Genomic DNA, 19262 nt, shown 5'->3' on the forward strand with positions numbered 1-19262 from the left:
ACTAGCCTATTGATTCAAAATTTAAAGTATAAATTAGTGGCTTGGCTGTTTTAAATGCAACATATGTTTTCGTTTGTTTTGCTTTCAAAGTCTTCATGGTGAGATGGTGTGCTCACCTGCATCCAAGTCCACGGAAAGGGTAAATGATCTTATAGAGATGTCATCAGAGACTTCACAGCCTGTCTGGATTCTAAGCTTTCAATTATCCAAAGGCCAGCTCTTAAATAATAACTTATGTTTTGGATGACTTAATTGTTTGGATAGAGGGAAGTGTCACATGCCCAAGTTCATTACCAACATGTTGGAAGATCACACGGAGATAACCCAGGGCAGGTATGGCTAAGGTGCTATGTATGGGACACTTCCACCCAGATCTAAAGAATGAAGTCTTCAAATTGATTCTGAAAACTCTCTCAGTTTGTCAACTTCTCGTTAACACCTGTGCTTACCAGTCCTCTCCCCCATTCCCCATGAGATGCCCAACCAGCTCACCTGGTTGGACAAAACAAAAAAGAAAAAACTATCTAACTTTATGATTGATTTTGCTTAATTAGGTTTTTATGGATCAAGAGTGTATCTATTTTTGTTTCTTTTCATCGTGAAAATTAAGGTGGTTTTTGGAGAAGACTCTGAAGTCTGAAAAACCAAAATACAAGTAGAAAATGTAGGTTTTGGAGGACTTCAAAATGCAGATGCTAACAGCCTGAACTGTCATATATTGACATGTTCAACCACCTTCATTTCAGAGTAAGACATAAACTAAGTGTATGTCTCAATACCAAGCCACAAACTGATAAATAACTTCTGCTAAAGGAAGTTAAAATACCATACATTTTGGAAGCCAGATCACACTTAATTTATAGGTGTTTTTATCCATCCTTCCTCCTCAAATTGTGACAATGTCAAGAAGGACTGCCATCTATTTTGAGGAAACAGAAGATAAATGCAGAAAGAACCTAAATGTTTCCCTTACTGTTCTCTAGTATAATCAGTTAATGAGAAAAACCACCTTTAACATTTTCTGGATGTTATGCACCAAGGCAAGACCTTGCATTAAATTTGATACATATTTGTTGAAATTCTTCAATAGACTCTTGGCAGAGACACAGAAATGTGGCTTTTACTTCACAGAGTCAAAGTTACTGTCTTAAGGGCTGTTAGGAATCTCACAGTAAACAGATTCTTTCCAGGGATTTGTTGTTGTTGTTGTTGAGTCACTAAGTCGTGTCTGACTCTGCAGCACGCCAGGCTTCCCTGTCCTTCACTATCTCCCAGAGCTTGCTCAAATTCCTGTGTGTTGAGTCAGTGATGCCATCCAACCATCTCATCCTCTGCCGCTCCCTTCTCCTTTTTAAAACTGGATAGGAGGAATATTCTTGAGTATGTGTGTATCCCCAGAGCCAGTTCTAATCTTCAGAGTGCATGAGATGATAGAGGTGGATGAATTTCACGATAGAAGGGCACTTGCATTGTTGTCACGACAAATAGCTACACCTTCGGGTATCTACTTCCACATCACTTCCTCCAGGAAGTCTCCCATCCCAGGCCAGGCTAGGTACCTATTAAGTATACTTCCACTGATCTTTTTACATCCTCAGTATCAGTGCTATATACGACCCTGCTGGTGGTGATCATTCATCTGTCGGCCCCCACCTCACACCAGTGGACTGTAAGGTCTGTGAAGGCAGGACAGTGATGTCCATAGGCTACCATGAATGTACACAGTAGGCATTTAATAAAAAATTATCACATAAATTAATATATGACAAGACTGTGGGATCATAAATAACCTAAAGTATTTAAAATTAATTTTCTTTGAAGTTGTTGTAGAGGCTACTTTATGGAGAAACATTTTCAAAGTTAACAGTGCAAGATATCATAATATCATTGTTACAATTTAAATATGACATTCATTCAGATTTCTCAATTAAGAAAATAAATACAGCTCAGACAGTAAAGAATCTACTTGCCAATGCAGGAGATGCAGGTTTGATTCCTGGGTTGGGAAGATAAACTGGAAAAGGAAATAGCAACCTACTTCATTATTCTTGCCTGGAAAATCCCATGGACAGAGGAGCCTGGAGGGCTACAGTCCATGGGGTCAAAAAGAAGCAAACATGACTTAGAAACTAAACAACAATAATGTTTTTTGAGGAGTAAATACAAAATAAACATGAAGGGAACACGTGTACGCCCATGGCGGATTCATGTTGATGTGTGGCAGAACCAATACAATATTGTAAAGTAATTAGCCTCCAATTAAAATAAATAAATTTAAATTTAAAAAAAGAAAATATTCTCCAAATTCTGCAAAACTAAAAAGAAGGAAATATGTGCACTCACTTCTGATCATGGTGGTTTACATGTCATAAGTCCTTTGATTTGATTATCACCCATTGGCTAGTGGGGAAGAGGAAGAAACCACCACATAAGAACCCTGGGAAACCAGCTGTCCACCCACCTTCCACTGCACTGGTTCTTAAAATGCTTTTGAGGTCTTCGAGAATGATCACCCATTTAAAAATTAGAGATGATAAAGTAAATAACAATGCAAGGTAATGAAAGAAAAGCATTTGAAACCATAATTATCAACATGCAGTATTTATAACATCCATCTACAATATAACATTTTATAGTAATATCAGCTCCAATACTGTGACCACCTGATGTGACAAGCCACAAGTCTTTTCTTCATTGGAAAAGACCCTGATGCTGGGAAAGATTGAGGGCAGGAGGAGAAGGGGATGACAGAGGATGAGATGGCTGGAGGGCATCAGTGACTCAATGGACATGAGTTTGAGCAAACTCTGGGAGACAGCAAAGGGAAGCCTAGCATGCTTCAGTCCATGGAGTCAGAAAGAGTTGGACATAACTTAGCAACTGAATGACAACGAACAATAATAGTAATATCTTTAGTATTTTATTCACTATATACTCATGTCCTACAATGGGGATCTTAGGAAATGTTTAAATGTCTCTAAACATGAACATGAGAGATAAATTATACTAGCAGCTTCTTTGCCAGTCTTCTGTGTCCCTGAAATATATTTTCAATACATGAAATCAAGAGGAATTTTCTGAATCCAAAATTCTGTTTATAGGAAAAATGTTTTTTATTTATGAGTCCACATACCTAGGTCCTACAATACACACCTGTTCAATGAGTCTAAAGAATAACTAAACTATCTTACAGTTACCACTTCCTAGAATGCCATGACTGTTCTTGGCCCAGCTATACTCCCTGATGCCCTTGAACTACCCTTCCATCACACTAGGCATTTGGAAACACACAGTTACAGCTTTATGTTGCCCATCTATAATTCTGAGGTTGAGTTTACTCCCACACCACACAGACTAGCCTTAGAGCTTTTATGGTAAATAATTTACACTAGAAATGCTGCATCATGAAATTGAGGGTAGGGAAATTGTTATTTAAGCAAACACAATCGATCCCAAGTCATCTTGAATTTCCCGGATCTTGCAGCCAGCTTGGAGGGTGCGGGTGGGAGCAGAGGGGCCTGAGGAGACTGGCCGGGGCATCATTCACTGCGGACCTCTCTCCCCACCACCCAGGTATCAATCAGGCTTACCCACCCACCCACCCCTCATCCTCTCCCCCTCTCGCTGCTTTTAGGGCCAGCTCTGTCTTTCATGTTTACACTCCCAATGTCCCCAAATCCAAATGGAAATCTGAGTTTCTGTTTGCACCAGGTGACTTTATTTGATGGATCATTTTTAGAGAGAAATAAAAGCCTTCAAGTGGACATGTCTTTCTCCTACTTCCTCATGAACTGAAAAGAAGGGAGATGGTAACCACTACAGAATAAGATGTACACTGTGTATCCGGGGCAGAGAGTCGGGCTGGGCAGGGAGAGGGCATCCCCGCCCTGGAGCTGCAGTCACAGTCCCAGAAGGTGAGGACCCACCCATGGAAAAGTGGTCCCCAAACAACGAAGTCGTCCGATTTCATCTCTGCCACCTTTCCGCCAGGCTTCACCCATGTGACTGTGTATAATTTGTGTACAATTTGGTTCTGGGTTATTTCTGCCCCTCTGATAATGACAGAAACTTTAACAATAGCAGCAATAGTAGTTTATAGTCACTGACCACTTGCTATGGGGCAGGCGCTGTACTCAGTGCATGGCCCGTGTTTATGGACCTCACGGCCACCTGGCGAGATGGTGACCACATCACCTTCACTTTACAGTCCAGGAAACTCAGACACAAAGAAGAACAACTTCCCCACAGTCCCCTGAGGTCCTAAGTTCACTCATACAGTAGATAGTATAAAAATTCTCATGAAAAATGTTTCTCCAGTAAAATGAGATATTGTCCTGGAAGAAATGCTGATAAATGATAGAAGCAGACAGTGCTCAACAGCCTTCACTGCAAGTGAACCAGGACAGCAAGCAGCCCTGGCCTGCGAGATTCTCACCCTGATCGGTCTCTCTTCCCCACCACCTTCCCCACCCCTATTCTTCCTCCCCCACCACCCCCGCCACCTGGGGCCAGCTCTGGCCATTAAAAACTAATTGTGTCCATCATTCTAGGAGCATGGACTCATCTGTATCAGGTCACCAGAGTTCTCTTTCAGCATGCTCTCCACCAAGGTCTGCCGATCACAGGTCAGGCCCAGACTGAGGGGCCTTTGCCCCGCTGCTGGACGTCAGACTCCTCTCAGTGGGCATGTTTGTCCATGTGCAGTGAGTTGAAAAAGCAATCTGCCTCCATTACCAGGGGCTGCGGGAAATACCACTTAAGGCTAATTTCTCTTATAATACATGCGAGCAGAAAGTGTGCATACAATCCAGAAGCTTTTAAACTACTTCCCTTAAGAGAAAATCAGAGAGTGGTCCTCACCCTGGCACAGAGGGCCAGGAGAAAGCTGACAACCTGGTCCAGGTTTCTACTTTCATTGTTGTATCTTGGGCAGATCCTGCTTTCAGAAGCTGGCAGAGGAGAGGAGTGTGACAGGGCCAAGGAGAAGCTGACACTACCAGACGCCACCCTCCAGAGACCCCCGGTCAGGGCTCACAAGGATGCAGGCAGCAGACAGGGGCCAGAAAACAGCTTTCAGAGGAGGGAGGCCAGTGTCCTTTCGAGTATTTTGTCTCTTGTTTCATAAGCATCAGCTCTTGCTTCCACAGTACCGTGTCCAGTGAAGAAATAAAGAGGAACATAACTAAATGGACTTAATTTTAGGAGGATGGACCCGCCAGGTGACTCAGTAAACCTCAGGCTTCACCTCTGACCAGCATGACTTATGAAGCACCAAGTAGGGATGAAGGTTCCAGAGACAAGCCAGCGTGGGCTCTAGGAAGCAGGGCACCCAGGGGATGCTCCTCACTCACTCCGTGCTCACCCCATGTCATCAGGATGGGATGCCCAACTTCCAGACCCACGACTGGCCCTGGGTGTTCCCGTTACCTGCTGAGGTTTCAGATGCTGGGTCACGACATCAGGGCCCTTGTGCTCTGAGGATCGAAGGGCAGCAGGACAAAGTACCTCTGAGGCTTAGAATAACCTCTTGGTCAGTGGCTTCCAAGCTTACGAGATGAGAAAAGTTGGAATCCTAGGTGCCCCTCCCTCCACAGGAGAAGAAAGCAGCTGATCTGAGGAGTCTGGCCCTCAGAGCAAAACAGATTGAACAATGAACCCAGCAACTGAACGAAGCAAAGAAAACATGCAGCTCATCATGAGGACAAATCTCCAAAGCAGAGACAAACATGGACTGAACACCAGAAGCTCTTACTTAAACCCTTGGAAATTACACTAATCCAGAGTCTTAGGAAGTGCAATGGGCTTCCCTGGTGGCTCAGACGGTAAAGAATCCGCCTGCCAATGTGGGAGAGCCAGGTTCAATCCCTGGGTTGGCAAGATCCCCTGGAGAAGGGAAGGGCAACCCACTCCAGTATTCTTGCCTGGAGAATCCCATGGACAGAAGGGCCTGGCGGACTATAGTCCACGGGGTTGCAAAGAGTCGGACATGACTAAGAGACTAAGCTTGCATGCATGCAGAAAGTGCAGTGGAGAAAATAATCCCAAACTGGTGAAAAACAAGGGGTTCCACAACAAGGAGCAGAGCAATCAGAAAAGATCCTGGTTCAGATCCTGGTTCACATGGCAGGGGCTCCGGCCATTCACTCGCCCTCTCAGCTGGGCTCCACCTCCATGCTCAAAGCCACCCTCCTCCCCATCTCCTCCACCCCTCCTCACCCCACCTCAGCTGCACGTGCAGACCGGGCGCTACAAGTCCCCAGAGAAGAGAGATCACGGGTGGCCCTGCTCTGCAGAGGCAAGACTTGGCCATCAGACTGGCCTCTGTGCAGGAACAAGCTGGGTCCCCATCTCTAGATGGATCCAGCCTGGAAGAGGGCAGCCACTCACCTCCTGAAACCCAGCCTGCACAGTCAGGTCGACTCTAAATTGAATGGGACCATGTGTATGGCGTGCCCTACGCAAAGGATACCAGAGCCCATTTGTAACAAGGAGAAAGGAGGCATTAATTAGAAGAGGGATGCAATGACAGGAGGGGCTCTATACAGAGTAGCCATCATCACCGCAAATCTTCCCTTCACAGTCCGGACAGCAAATGTTTCTTTCGATCAACAGCCTGCTTCAGCACAGCCCCTGCATCATTCAGACAGGACCTGCATCTCCCCTCAACCCTGGCTTCCCCACCCCGGCAGGTCCCTCACTGAGGCAGACAGACTGCTTCTACAGGCTCTGTGGCAGGACATGACTGAAACAGTCCAGTTTTGATGGAATGAAAATATTTTAGTAAGCTGCACAACACGTGTCTGAGGAGAATTTACAGAGGTGCCGCCCGCCACCCCCCCCCGCCCCCACGATTTCCTCACTTACCTGGAAGTGAAGGGGGAGGGGCGGGGCAGCAGGTCCCCCTTCTGCACAATGGCATCTTTAACAAACCCACCAGCCGCCAAGCACTAACTGGGCTGGTCTGAAACAACCATTACTGCTGCCAGTGGCTGTTCACAGGGCTCTTGGGGGAAAGAACTTCCAATAGCTGGATATTTATAAAGGCTACCGTTGTCACCAGACTCATGGCTCAGATTCCTGAGGGATCCTGGGAGCTTTTGCCGTAACGAGGTTGAGGGCATACGAGTGTTAGACAGGGAGAGGAGTCGTTAGGAACACCAAATTAAACACGTATAAATGAGCACTCAGTGGTTTGGAGTCTGAAGACCACTTGAGTGAGATGGGGAAGCCGGACGTGTCTGGGTTCCTTCATTTTAATTTGACAAAGTCTGGCACACAGAGGAGGCATTCAGACGGCACAGGCACTCTGTGCCTTTTCATTTGAAGTTTTGCTACTTTACATCTATGGATGCCAAAAGAAGGCAGAACGTCAAATTGGGATATCAAAACAGCGGAGTTTGTGTTTACAGCTCGGATGGTGTAATCGAAGCTGCAAATGCTAGAGAAACAATAACACGAATAAGGTGAAGTCAGCCCCAAATGAAAAGTCAGTGTTTCCATTACCAAGGGGACAGGGTTTTTCAAGAGTTTATATAACTTGATCATTAAAAAATGCTCCAGGCTGAAAACCTGGTCTGTGTCAACCTTGGACTAAACTAGTTTGCAAAGCTCTGAAGTTTGTTTGCTCTCCTCTTTTATCCCTTTTCAAGAATGTATGATTTTTAAACACTGCACATGAAGCTGAACAAAAAAACTCTGTAGACCTGGTGCACCGATGCTTTGCAGCATCGCTGATTTTTAGGAGACACTGGTGATTTCTTTGTAGACTCACTCTCAAGGTGCTCGTGGGGCTCACATCCCTTCTCTAACTCATTCTTTTGCATCTCCCATCTCTGTGGTAACTTCCTCAAAAATACTGGACCTTCACATTGGAAAATCCACTTTTGTGGAAATAAGCTTAAAAGTAGAATTTAACTTGTTAGGAATAAAGTTTATGGTTAGATTTCTATTACATTGACCTGGGTGGAAGAGAATAGAGCTTTTATATGGGATGTCAAAAAGGAAAGGACAGTATGATAGATTTGGGCATGTCTAAGACACATCTCTGTGAAGAGTAACAGCAGAAAGCACTGCGCATGAATAGAATGATCCCTAGAATATATGGTGTCTGGAAGCCCACACATTCAGCTATGAGGTTAGGAAAGGCAGGTCGACTCTCCAAGACTGTGCTGCAGGGCATGGCCAGTAAGAGCCATGTCAAGAGGCCAGATCTGACTGGTCTCTACTTTCACCACTGAGCAAGGCAGCCCAGGACACCATCAGGTTCCACCCAAAGGGTCTAAGTAATGTGGACTCTGGCCTGGGAAGACGGAGAAAACACGAAAACACTGTCCGTGTTTCATGAAAACAAGCGTCTGTGTGTGTGCATATGTGAGGTGTGTGTGATGTGTGGGCTGTGTGTGGTATATGTGTGGTGTATGTGTGTGATGTGTGTGTGATGTGTGTGTGACATGTGTGTGATGTGTATGTGTGGTATGCATGTGAGATGTGTGAGTGTATGTGGTACGTATGTGTGTGGTGTGTGTGTAGGGTGTGTCATGTGTGTGTGTGATCTATGTGTATGCTGTGTGTGCACGATGTGTGCTATGTGTGTGATCTGTGTATGTGTGGTGTGTGTGTCTGATGTCTGATCTCTATGTGCGTGATCTGTATGTATGTGTGTGATGTATGATGTGTGTGTGTGCTTTAAGCCTGTATGTCTTTCTGTCTCTATCTATACCTCATAGGAGAGGCTTCTCCACATACAGTAAATTCATTTGTAAATGTCAAAAATGGAACACAGTCTTAGCATTTCACATTTTATTTTTGTTTTGACCTTTGTAGAACTGTTGCAAATACTATTTTGAATAAAAATAGAAATACCTAGACTTTGGATCAGAGGAAATTATGTGTTCACATCCTAATCTAGACACCCTCCAGCACAGTTCTGTCTACAATATCACTCAACACCAAACAGTATTTGCAGACACAAGCAAGCTATATATTTGTAAACTCAAGTTTGAAAAATCTGATCAGTTGTATATATCTTGTGATTAAATACTTTCAGTGATAAAGATAACTTATTATTTATGAAATACCCTTTTTTAAAGCAAAGAAATTTTATTTTCTACATTGCTATGGTATGAGTTATTACTCAAGAGAAAGCAAATAAAATTTTGATGTCAAAACATTATATATACAGAATATATAACACTATATAATTGGATTATGGAATCTCATCTGGATGCTATGTATCAAATAATTTTTCCATGTTCTTCCTCTCACACCTACCTTTTTTGCTTCAAATTCAGTTTTTATTGTGGGGAAAGTAGCAAGTTGTTCAGAAAATACTTACGGTTAAAAAATCCCTCCTTCTCGCTCTGGGAATGCCTGATTAGGACCTACCCAAAGGATTTTTGATTCAGGAACAGTAAAAAATAACACTGGTAACACTTCTACTAAGTTCAAAAAGACCTGAATCTGGCCACGTGCAATAAATGCTTCTTATCATATTAATAATATAACTAAAGTACCATTATTTAAACATTGTATTTTATCAAGTTTTTAATAATGATGTGACTTTCATCAGACATTAAAACCACATTGTAACAATGGAATATTATTCAGCCATGAAAAGGGATGAAGTCCTAATATAGATACAACATAGATGAACCCTGAAAACATTACGTTGAATAAAAGAAGTCAGACACAGACATAATGCAATTCTGTTTGGATGAAAAGCCCAGAGCAGGTAAACCCACCAGAGTCAGAAGGTAAATTAGTGGTTGCCTAGGAATGCGTGGAGAGGGAAAGAAGGATGTATGGTGTTCAGTGGTGCAGGGTTTCTTCTTGGGGTGATAAGAGGTTTCTGGAATTAGAGAGTAGTAGTGGGTGCACAACCTAAAAACCACTGAGTTGCATTCCTTAAATTGGTGAATTTTATGGTATATGAGTTCTAAGTCTTTTAAAAAACATATCTTAATTCATAGATCTTAAACCAAGAATCACTTTGATAGGCATTATTATCCAAGGGCCTGGGCACTTAATAAAATGGCCAAAATGAACACTAACTTAGCTGTGTGAAGTTTAGCCCTCTGAAAGTTATGCAGTGAGGGATAATGAATAATCTATAACTCTGGATTTTATTAAAGAGTCTCTCACTACATTTATGCTAATATTCTTTGATCCATGAAGAATTTTAATCTCTTTTTATTTTCCTGGGAAGGGTTGGTTTACTTTTTTTACTTGTGCTTGCACTTATGAAAGATCAGGAAATTTCAAACCCACAAACGAGTTCCTCAGTGAAAAACTGACAACGTAAAACTATTAATTTAGTCTTTTCCAAACATCTCAGGATTTCTTCAGGTTTAACTTAAAACATATGGATTGTCTTCCATCTCTTTGAAATCCTTCTGTTTTTTTTTTTTTTCAAATGACAAACAAACGTTCTACAAAAACAGGAGTAGAATTTATCTGATAGTAGATTAATTTTAGAAAGATGATACTACCTAGATAAAGCATATATGTGTTGACCTTTTCAGATCAAAACCTTAAAATATAAGGTTTCGTGTGTAAGATATATCATTTTATTATGAATAGCAAAAAGTAATCCCAGTTTGAAAAAGAAACTGTCGTTTACTTTTTCCCCATAAAGATGAGCGAAATCTTACACTATGCTTTAGAAATGGATTGAGGTCACTGTTGTATAATGTTATTCAACTTTTATACTCTTATTTATCCTGGTACATATAGTACCTGTCTCATCTCACTAGCTGTAATGAAAGTTCTAGGGTCTGTATGTAAATCTCGATTTTTTTTTTTAGACTACATCCAGCCATAGTGTGTTACATACAGATTGGAGTCTAGTAGCTAATATGTGTTGAAGATGCATTAATTAAGGCATTCGCATTACCCCATTGTCAAGGCACACGAATTTCTTTGTATATATTTATAATGCCGTCTATGGGGTCGCACAGAGTCGTACACGACTGAAGCGACTTAGCAGCAGCAGCAGCATAATGCATGAGGTTGACAAATGACCAAAAACTGCCACAGTTTTTTTTTTTTTAATGTAATCGTTGCCTAGATTTCTATGAATGTCACAACTCATAGCTTTGTTAGGCATGTTCACAGCATGATAAAAAGGCCCCATCATACTCACAGTTGTAACCAGGTGCGATGCGGTGCTGTGCCTCCAGACTCGCCAACGTGATGTGGAAAATGATGTGCAGCAACAGGAAGGAGAGACTGGTGAAGCACAGAGACTTTAACAACCGTCCCGTGTGTCCTGGGGAGGAGAGCAGGGAGACGTGAGTGAAGCTAGGATGACCACAAGCTCTGACCTTCCCATAAGTTCACTTAGGAGATGTGTCTACACAATCTGTTCTATGCTTCCCTGGTGGCTCAGACAGTACAGAATCCGCCTGAAATGTGGGAGACCTGGGTTCGAGCCCTAGGTTGGGAAGATCCCCTGGAGAAGGGCATGGCAACCCACTCCAGTGTTCTTTCCTGGAGAATCCCCATGGACAGAGGAGCCTGACGGGCTGTAGGCCATGGGGTAGCAGAGTCAGACACAACTCAGTGACTAAGCACAGCACAGCAATCTGTTCTACAGAATGACCCAAACGTATATGAAATGTAATAGTGACTCTCTTAATTATTAGTTTAAAGCTAAAAGCAACTTATTACCTTTGTAAAATTATATGATTGACACTGATTGAAAATGTGTTTATCACAGGATGCTTGCTTACATGTTTGTGTGCCCAGGTGTGTCTGACTCTTTGTGACCCCATGGACCAAAGCGTGCTAGGCTTCTCTGTCCGTGGGATTATCCTGGCAAGAATATTGAAGTGGGTTGCCGTTTTCTACTCCAGGGGATCTTCCCGACCCAGGGATTTGAACCTCATCTCCTGCAGCTCTGGCATTGGCAAGGGGATTCTTTATCACTGCGCCCCTGGGAAGCCCTTATCATAGGATATGTTACCACAGAATGGAACCACTAAAAAGCCTCTGGTCCAGAAAGCTTTATAAGGGAGTTCTGCCAACTTTGAAGGAACAGATAATCCCTATCTTATAAAAGTAGTTCGAGAGAGTAGAAAAAGAAGGAAAGCTGCCTAAAACATTTTACAATTTAGAGTAAGTTTAATTTCAAAATTAAATAAGGCTAGAAAAGGGAAGGAAATTAAAAGGCCATTTCACTTATGAATAGAGACACAAATTATTTGAAAACAGTATTTGCTCACCAGCTGAAATAGCAAAGTAAAACACAACGCTAAGTGAACCAAGTCAAAGACAAATATCATATGACATAACTTAATATGTGGAAGCTAAAATTTTAAAAATGATGCAAATGAACTTATTTACAAAACAGAAACAGACTCACAGACTTAGAGAATGAATTTATGGTAACCAGGGAGAAGCGGGGGGTAGGGAGCAAGACAGTTAGGAGTTTGGAATCAGCACGTACAGAGATAACCAAAAAGGGCCTACTGTAAAAAAAGTTTTTAAAAGTAAAGTTCAAGGGAAATATATAGACAGTAAAAGGAATCTGAAGTTAAAAAAATACATCAAAATAAGCTTTGTTGCAGAAAAACAAATGTGGCTTAATAGTAACAAAATCTGTAATGTTAAGTCATACACTGGTAGGCTGATTTGATGATTTTGTTAATAGATACATAGAATAATTTCATTAAGTTCAAAATCTGTTTATGACAATATAATACTCTGAAGACTGGGAATAGAAGGAAATGGCCTTAAGATAATAAAGAATTTATACCATAACTAAAGCAAATATCTTGTTTCTGGTAGAACTGTGGACATAGTTGTATTAATATCAGAGAAATACCAAGGACACCTGAAACCCTCATCATTTATATCACTAGGTATACTGGCCAGTGTTGTAAGATAAGAAAAAGAAAGAAGAGTTGTAATAACTAGAATTATTTGCCAGTAATGTAATCAAATGGAATCATTTGCAGATGACTTTATCATCAATATAGGATGTCAAACTTAATCCACAGACCAATTATTAGAAAAAACACACAAAAATGATTCAGATGCAACATCGTCTTGCAAAAGTAACTATAGCTCCTCTGTGTTGGCAGTAATCAAATAGAAAGCAAGATATGGCATAAATTAGCAAACAAAACTATATTGTAATGGCTTTGTCAAGGTGTCAGTATAATGTAACACTGATCAAATGTTGCTGTGAGTTTAAGATACTGTTGAAGTCTGTAATGAACTGACTTTAACATATTTTTCCTTGATTATCTGGGTGGGCCCCTTCAATCAGTAAGTCCTGAAAAGAACAGATAATTGGCCTTAAAGTTGAAGCTTAAAGGTCTAAACTGTTATAAAATATAACTAAAATGCTTCATTTTGTTTCATTTTTGATTTTCAAGTTTAGTTAAGGGTCTGTCAATTCTGTTGAACTTTTCAAAGAACCAACTTTTGGTTTTGCTGATTCTCACTATGGTTTTTCTAGTCTCTGTTTCACTTAGCTCTGCTCTCATCTTTATATCTTCCTTCCTGTTGCTGGTTTGAGGTTTAATTCCTTTCCACTCCTTAAGGTATAAATCTAGGTTATTGATTTAAGATCATTCTTTTTTTTTTCAATACAGTTGTTTACAGCTATAAATTCCCCCTTGAACACTGCTTTTGTGCATCCAATAAGTTTTAGCATGTTATGTTTTGTTTCCATTTGCCTTTAAAGTATTCTTTTTTATATATATGTATAGATTACTCTCTTCATACCATTTTAAATTTATTTATTTATTTATTTATTTATTTAAGGCTGTGCTGAGTCTTCATTGCTTTGTGTTGGCTTTCTCTAGTTGCGGTGAGTCGGGGGCTACCCTTCACAGTGCGTGGGTTTCTCATTGTGGTGGCTTCCCTTGTTGCGGAGCACAGGCGTGGTTTTCAGCACATGGGCTTGGTATTTGCGGCTCACAGGCTCTAGAGCTCAAGCTCAGTAGCTGTGATGTACAGGCTTAGTTGTTCTGTGGTATGTGGAATCTTCCCTGACCAAGGATCAAACCTGTCCTCTTCATTGGCAGACAGAGTCTTAACCACTGCACCACCAGAGAAATCCTTTAAATAATCTTAAATGTCCCTTGTAGTTATCTCTTGGACTTGCTGGTGTCTAAGAATACATTGTTTAATTTCCATAGACCTATGAATTTTCCAATTTTCCTTCTGTTATTAATTTCTTAGTTTCATTCCATTGTACTTCGAGAAGATACTTTGTATGCTTTCAATCTTTTTAAATTTCCTGAGAATTTTTTCATGATCTAACATATGGTCCACCTGGGAGCATATTTCATATAAACTTGAGAATAATATGTATCCTCCTAGTGTTGAGTGGAAGGTTTCATATTTATCTGTTGGGCCTAGTTGGTTTATACAATTGTTCAAGTCTTCTTTTTCTTCATCATTCCTCTATTTAGGTGTTCTCTCCAGTATTGAAAGTGGGCTATTGAAATAGCCAGTTATTACCAACCAATCCATTCTAAAGGAGATCAGTCCTGGGTGTTCTTTGGATGGAATGATGCTAACGCTGAAGCTCCGATACTTTGGCCACCTCATGCAAAGAGTTGACTCATTGGAAAAGACTCTGATGCTGGGAAGGATTGGGGGCAGGAGGAGGAGGGGAAGACAGAGGGTGAGATGGCTGGATGGCATCACTGACTCGATGCACATGAGTTTGAGTGAACTCCAGGAGTTGGTGATGGACAGGGAGGCCTGGCGTGCTGCAATTCATGGGGTCGCAAAGAGTCGGACACGACTGTGCGATTGAACTGAACTGTATGATTATTTCTCCCTTTAAGTCTGCCAATTTGCTTGATGCATATATTTTTGGGCTCTGCTGTTTGTTGAGTAAATGTTTATAATTGTTACATCTTCTTGAATTGACCTTTTATCAATATAAAATGTCCTTTTGTAAAGATTTTTGACTCAACATATATTTTGTCTAATATTAATGTAGCCACCTCAGTACTTTTTTGGTTATCATTTGTTATACTTTACTTTTTACTTATTACTGCTTTGGTTATTATTAGGACATCTATCCTTTCACTTTCAACCAACTCTTCTTTGGATTTTAAATGAATCTCCTGTAGATAATACATAATTGGATTAAATTTTATTATGCATTCTGCTACCTTTATCTTTCATTGCAGAGTTTAATCCAATTATATTAAAATATTTACTGATAAGGCTAGAGCCTTATCAGGGATAAGGATATATTTAGCTATACTTTTCTATATGTCATAGCTTTTTGTTACTCATTTCCTCTATTACTTCTTCCTTTTTTACTTTTGAAGGATGTTTGCCTATATAAGATTGTCTTTTAAAACACAGAAAATTTAATCAATTAGTTAATTAATTCTTACACTGCATATATTCTTTTTGAGGTTCTTTTATATTGTAAGTTATTACATGATATTGAATACAATTCCATATGCTATAGAGTAGGACTTTGTTGTATCTATCTTGTTCCAACCCTATAACGTCTTCCAAACTAACAATGCTGCTGCTGCTGCTAAGTCGCTTCAGTCGTGTCCGACTCTGCGCGACCCCATAGATGGCAGCCCACCAGGCTCCCCCATCCCTGGGATTCTCCAGGCAAGAACACTGGGCTGCCATTTCCTTCTCCAACGCATGAAAGTGCAAAGTGAAAGTGAAGTCACTCAGTCATGTCTGACTCCCAGCAACCCCATGGACTGCAGCCCACCAGGCTCCTCCGTCCGTGGGATTTGCCAGGCAAGAGTACTGGAGTGGGTTGACTAAATTAATTAACTGGAGTATAAGACCATCAAATATATACTCTTTCAAAACGCTTTTTTTCCCTCCTGATCCTGCCCCAAAGACTCCTGGTTTCAGACTAGATCCTGCCTTGAAGACATCAAGTCTCCCCCACCCCATTCCATCTCTCTGACCAGGGGAACTGGGGAAAGGGGTCTCAAGAGCTGAAGACTAAATGGGAATCCTCTAATTCTGTTATAAACCAGTACAAGTCCTGGTCTCACCCCCAAGCTACACATGTGTGCAATAGACCCAAAGGAGCTTTGAGAACTGAATTACAATATAAAGAACCACATGGGTCCCAGACTGACCCCTGAGGGATGCATGTGCAGGGAAGGCCCAAATAGAAAAGCAGTTTTGAGAACTAACTGACATTGGAACCACCAGTCACAGAAAGTGAGACAAAGCTTATGAGCTGAAACCAACCAGACTGATTGCCTGCTGGAAACAGAGAAACAAAGGAGGGGAGGGGGGAAACCAACTTTCTCCAGAGGATTTAAGATGACCCAGTGATTCATAACATAATATTCAAAGTGACCAGGATATAAACCCATATTACTTGGCATAGAAAACACCAGGAAAATATGACCAAGTCCCAAGAGAAAAGACAATAAAGTCAATCTTGAAATTATCCAGATGTTTAAATTATTAGAAAATGACTTTAAAACATCCATTACAACCACACTCCATGAGCTCAAGGTAAACAATCTTGAAATTAATGGAAAGATGGAAGCTGTCAGTAGAGAAACAGAAAAAAAAGAGAAATTTAGAATTGAAAAAAAAAAGTATCTGAAATTTAAAATTCACTTGATGGACTCAATGGTAAAGTAGAGATGATAAAGAAATAAGCCAGTAACTTGAAGAGATTAATAGGAATTATCCACTGTGAATATCAGAGAGTAAAAGATTGGAAAAAAATTCATAGGTTCTCAGGCCTCAGATCAAAGGATCAAAGGTCCATGTTTGAGTCATTTCTGTCATTAGGTTTACTGAAGGGGAGGAGAGACTAGTGCAGAAAAAAGATTGGATGAGAGTCAAAAGTTCCCCAAATTTTTTGAAGACATAATCTATACATTCAACAAGCTCAGCAAACCCTAAAAAGGATGAACTTGAAAAAACCATGCCAGACTCAGAATAACCAACCTGCTAGAAACCCAAGGTAAAGAAAAACTCTGAAAGCAGAGAGAAGAAAATGTCACATTACACACAGGGGGACAGCAGTTTGAATTACTATGTGTTTTTCATCATAAATGATGAAGACCAGGATAGCTGGAAAGACATATTTAAAGTTATGAAGGAAAAGAATTACGAACCCAGAATTCTATACCCTATGAAAACATCCTTTAGGAATGAAGGCAAATGAAGACCTTTTCAGATGAAGGAAAATAGAGAGTATTTGTCACCTGGAGATCTGCTCCAAAAGAAGCATGAATGTAGTTTCTTCAGGCTGAAGGGCAATGATATGAAAGGGAAATATGGAACCCCAGTCATGAGTAAGAGCAACAGGAAAGGGTAAAAAGATACTTGTTCTTTCACACACACACATACACACACTCACATACACACACCCCAATTACAGCCATGCTCCAATTAACTCAGGGTATTTCTAGAAATGATCTCTGTTTTTCTGGTTTTTGAAGTATTTTGTGTGCACAGGAATAATTGAGGGTGTTATGTTGCCCATGTGTTTTGAGTACTCACTCTTATTTATACATGAAATATGAATTATCCAAAGCTATGTCACCTAATAAATAATAATTCATAAAGAGAATCATAAGAAAATGGGGCATATATTTAAAAGAAATCATATATATATATATATATATATATATATACACACTAACTTCAAGATGATTTCTCAAAGTAACTCAGATAGAAGATTCACAAAATAGGCAATTCATGGCCAGCATGACATGGCACCAACCTGAATAATTATACACTGTTTTCTCTTGTTATTAAGCAGAAGAAATTCAACATTAATGGAAGGAATAAATAACAAGAAGGAAAAAGAGTTTTTCCAATTAACTTTAACTTGGGTTTTTTTGACTGATTTTGTTTGTTTTTAATATATTTCCTCAAATAGAGCTTTAAAAAAGACAACAGTTACTCCATAGACTCCATCCAAGAACTGGGATTTAAACATAAATCTAGCTCCTCATTTATTACACTCTTGAAAGAATTCAGAGGTTATTGCTATAGTCACCACTTCTGATCAATGGTTTCATGTGATGTTAAAGGTGACTTTTAATATGAAAGATCTATGATTCCCATGGCTATAAGATAATCTGGAAATTTTCTTATTAAGAAGCAATGCATCCCCCTATTTGAGCAGTTCTTGCAGAAGCACTCTGAGCCTTGTGCAATCTTCTTCGTGGTGAGAATGAAACAGCAAAAAAATTCACTGATATGGTTTTATGGATAGTGGTTTAGTCACTAAGTCGTGTCTGACTTGTGACCCCACGGACTGTAGTCTGCCAGGCTCCTCTTTCCATAGGATTTTCCAGGCAAGAATACTGGAGTGGGTTGCCATTTCCTTCTCCAGAGGATCATCCCAACCCAGGAGTTGAACCCAGGTTTCCTGCACTACAGGCAGATTCTTTACCAACTGAGCTGCCAGGGAAGCCCCCAAGTTAATTAATTAAATGCAAATTCTTTATAAATACAGAGTTTGAAAAGGTTCTTTTAAAAAATACTTTTTAAAGTCTCCTTTAGCCTTCCCCAAGATACTTTTATTATCTGACTACAATTTATTTAGAAAGACATAGTAGAAGCACCATGTGGCCTATATACATGGCATTTAGAAAAAAATACTTGGAAAGCAGGTATTTCTATTTTATGAATCGCCCATAACTTTAGGCTCCAGACAGAAGAAATGAAAAGCAAGTTGATACATAAAACTTTTTTCTTTTTCTCTTCAAAATGAGATTGAATATAAATACCTATTAGGCTTCCTGGTGGCTCAGTGGTAAAAGAATCCGCTTGCAATGCAGAAGCCACAGGAGATGCGGGTTCAATCCCTGGGTCAGGAAGATCCCCTGGAGGGAGATCTTCAATATTCTTTCCTGGAGAATCCCATGGACAGAGGAGCCTAAAGGGCTATGGTCCATAGGCTCACAAAGTGAAGTTGCTCAGTCGTGTCTGACTCTTTGCGACCCCATGGACTGCAGCCTATCAGGCTCCTCCGTCCATGGGATTTTCCAGGCAAGAGTGCTGGAGTGGATTGCCATTTCCTTCTCCAGGGGATCTTCCTAACCCAGGAATCGAACCCGGGTCTCCCGCATTGCAGGCAGACGCTTTACCGTCTGAGCCACCACTGAATTGACTTAGCATGAGTTATCTGGAAAGAGAATGCTGCAACTTCAAAACACACTGGACAGTCAGGCTTCAAGGCTAAGTATAAGAAGGTGCTAACACTCAACATCTGACTTACAAGAAGTTTTGTGCCATTTCATTGGCACAAAACTAATACGAATGGAGAGAAG

The 19262-nt window shown here is 40.7% G+C and overlaps 1 protein-coding gene across 4 annotated transcripts in view; it reads right to left on the reverse strand.

The window, feature by feature from the left end:
* PIEZO2 (piezo type mechanosensitive ion channel component 2) overlaps nucleotides 1-19262 on the reverse strand; it is a 257611-nt gene that overhangs the window by 156476 nt on the left and 81873 nt on the right. For all 4 annotated transcript variants that reach the window (XM_042239280.2, XM_042239279.2, XM_060405256.1 and 1 more), the window contains exon 3: nucleotides 11141-11266. In XM_042239280.2, the coding sequence (XP_042095214.1) occupies nucleotides 11141-11266 (126 nt within the window). The remainder of the gene's footprint in view (nucleotides 1-11140; nucleotides 11267-19262) is intronic.

Source organism: Ovis aries, chromosome 23 (assembly GCF_016772045.2).
Source record: "Ovis aries strain OAR_USU_Benz2616 breed Rambouillet chromosome 23, ARS-UI_Ramb_v3.0, whole genome shotgun sequence".
Classification (NCBI taxonomy): domain Eukaryota; kingdom Metazoa; phylum Chordata; class Mammalia; order Artiodactyla; family Bovidae; genus Ovis; species Ovis aries.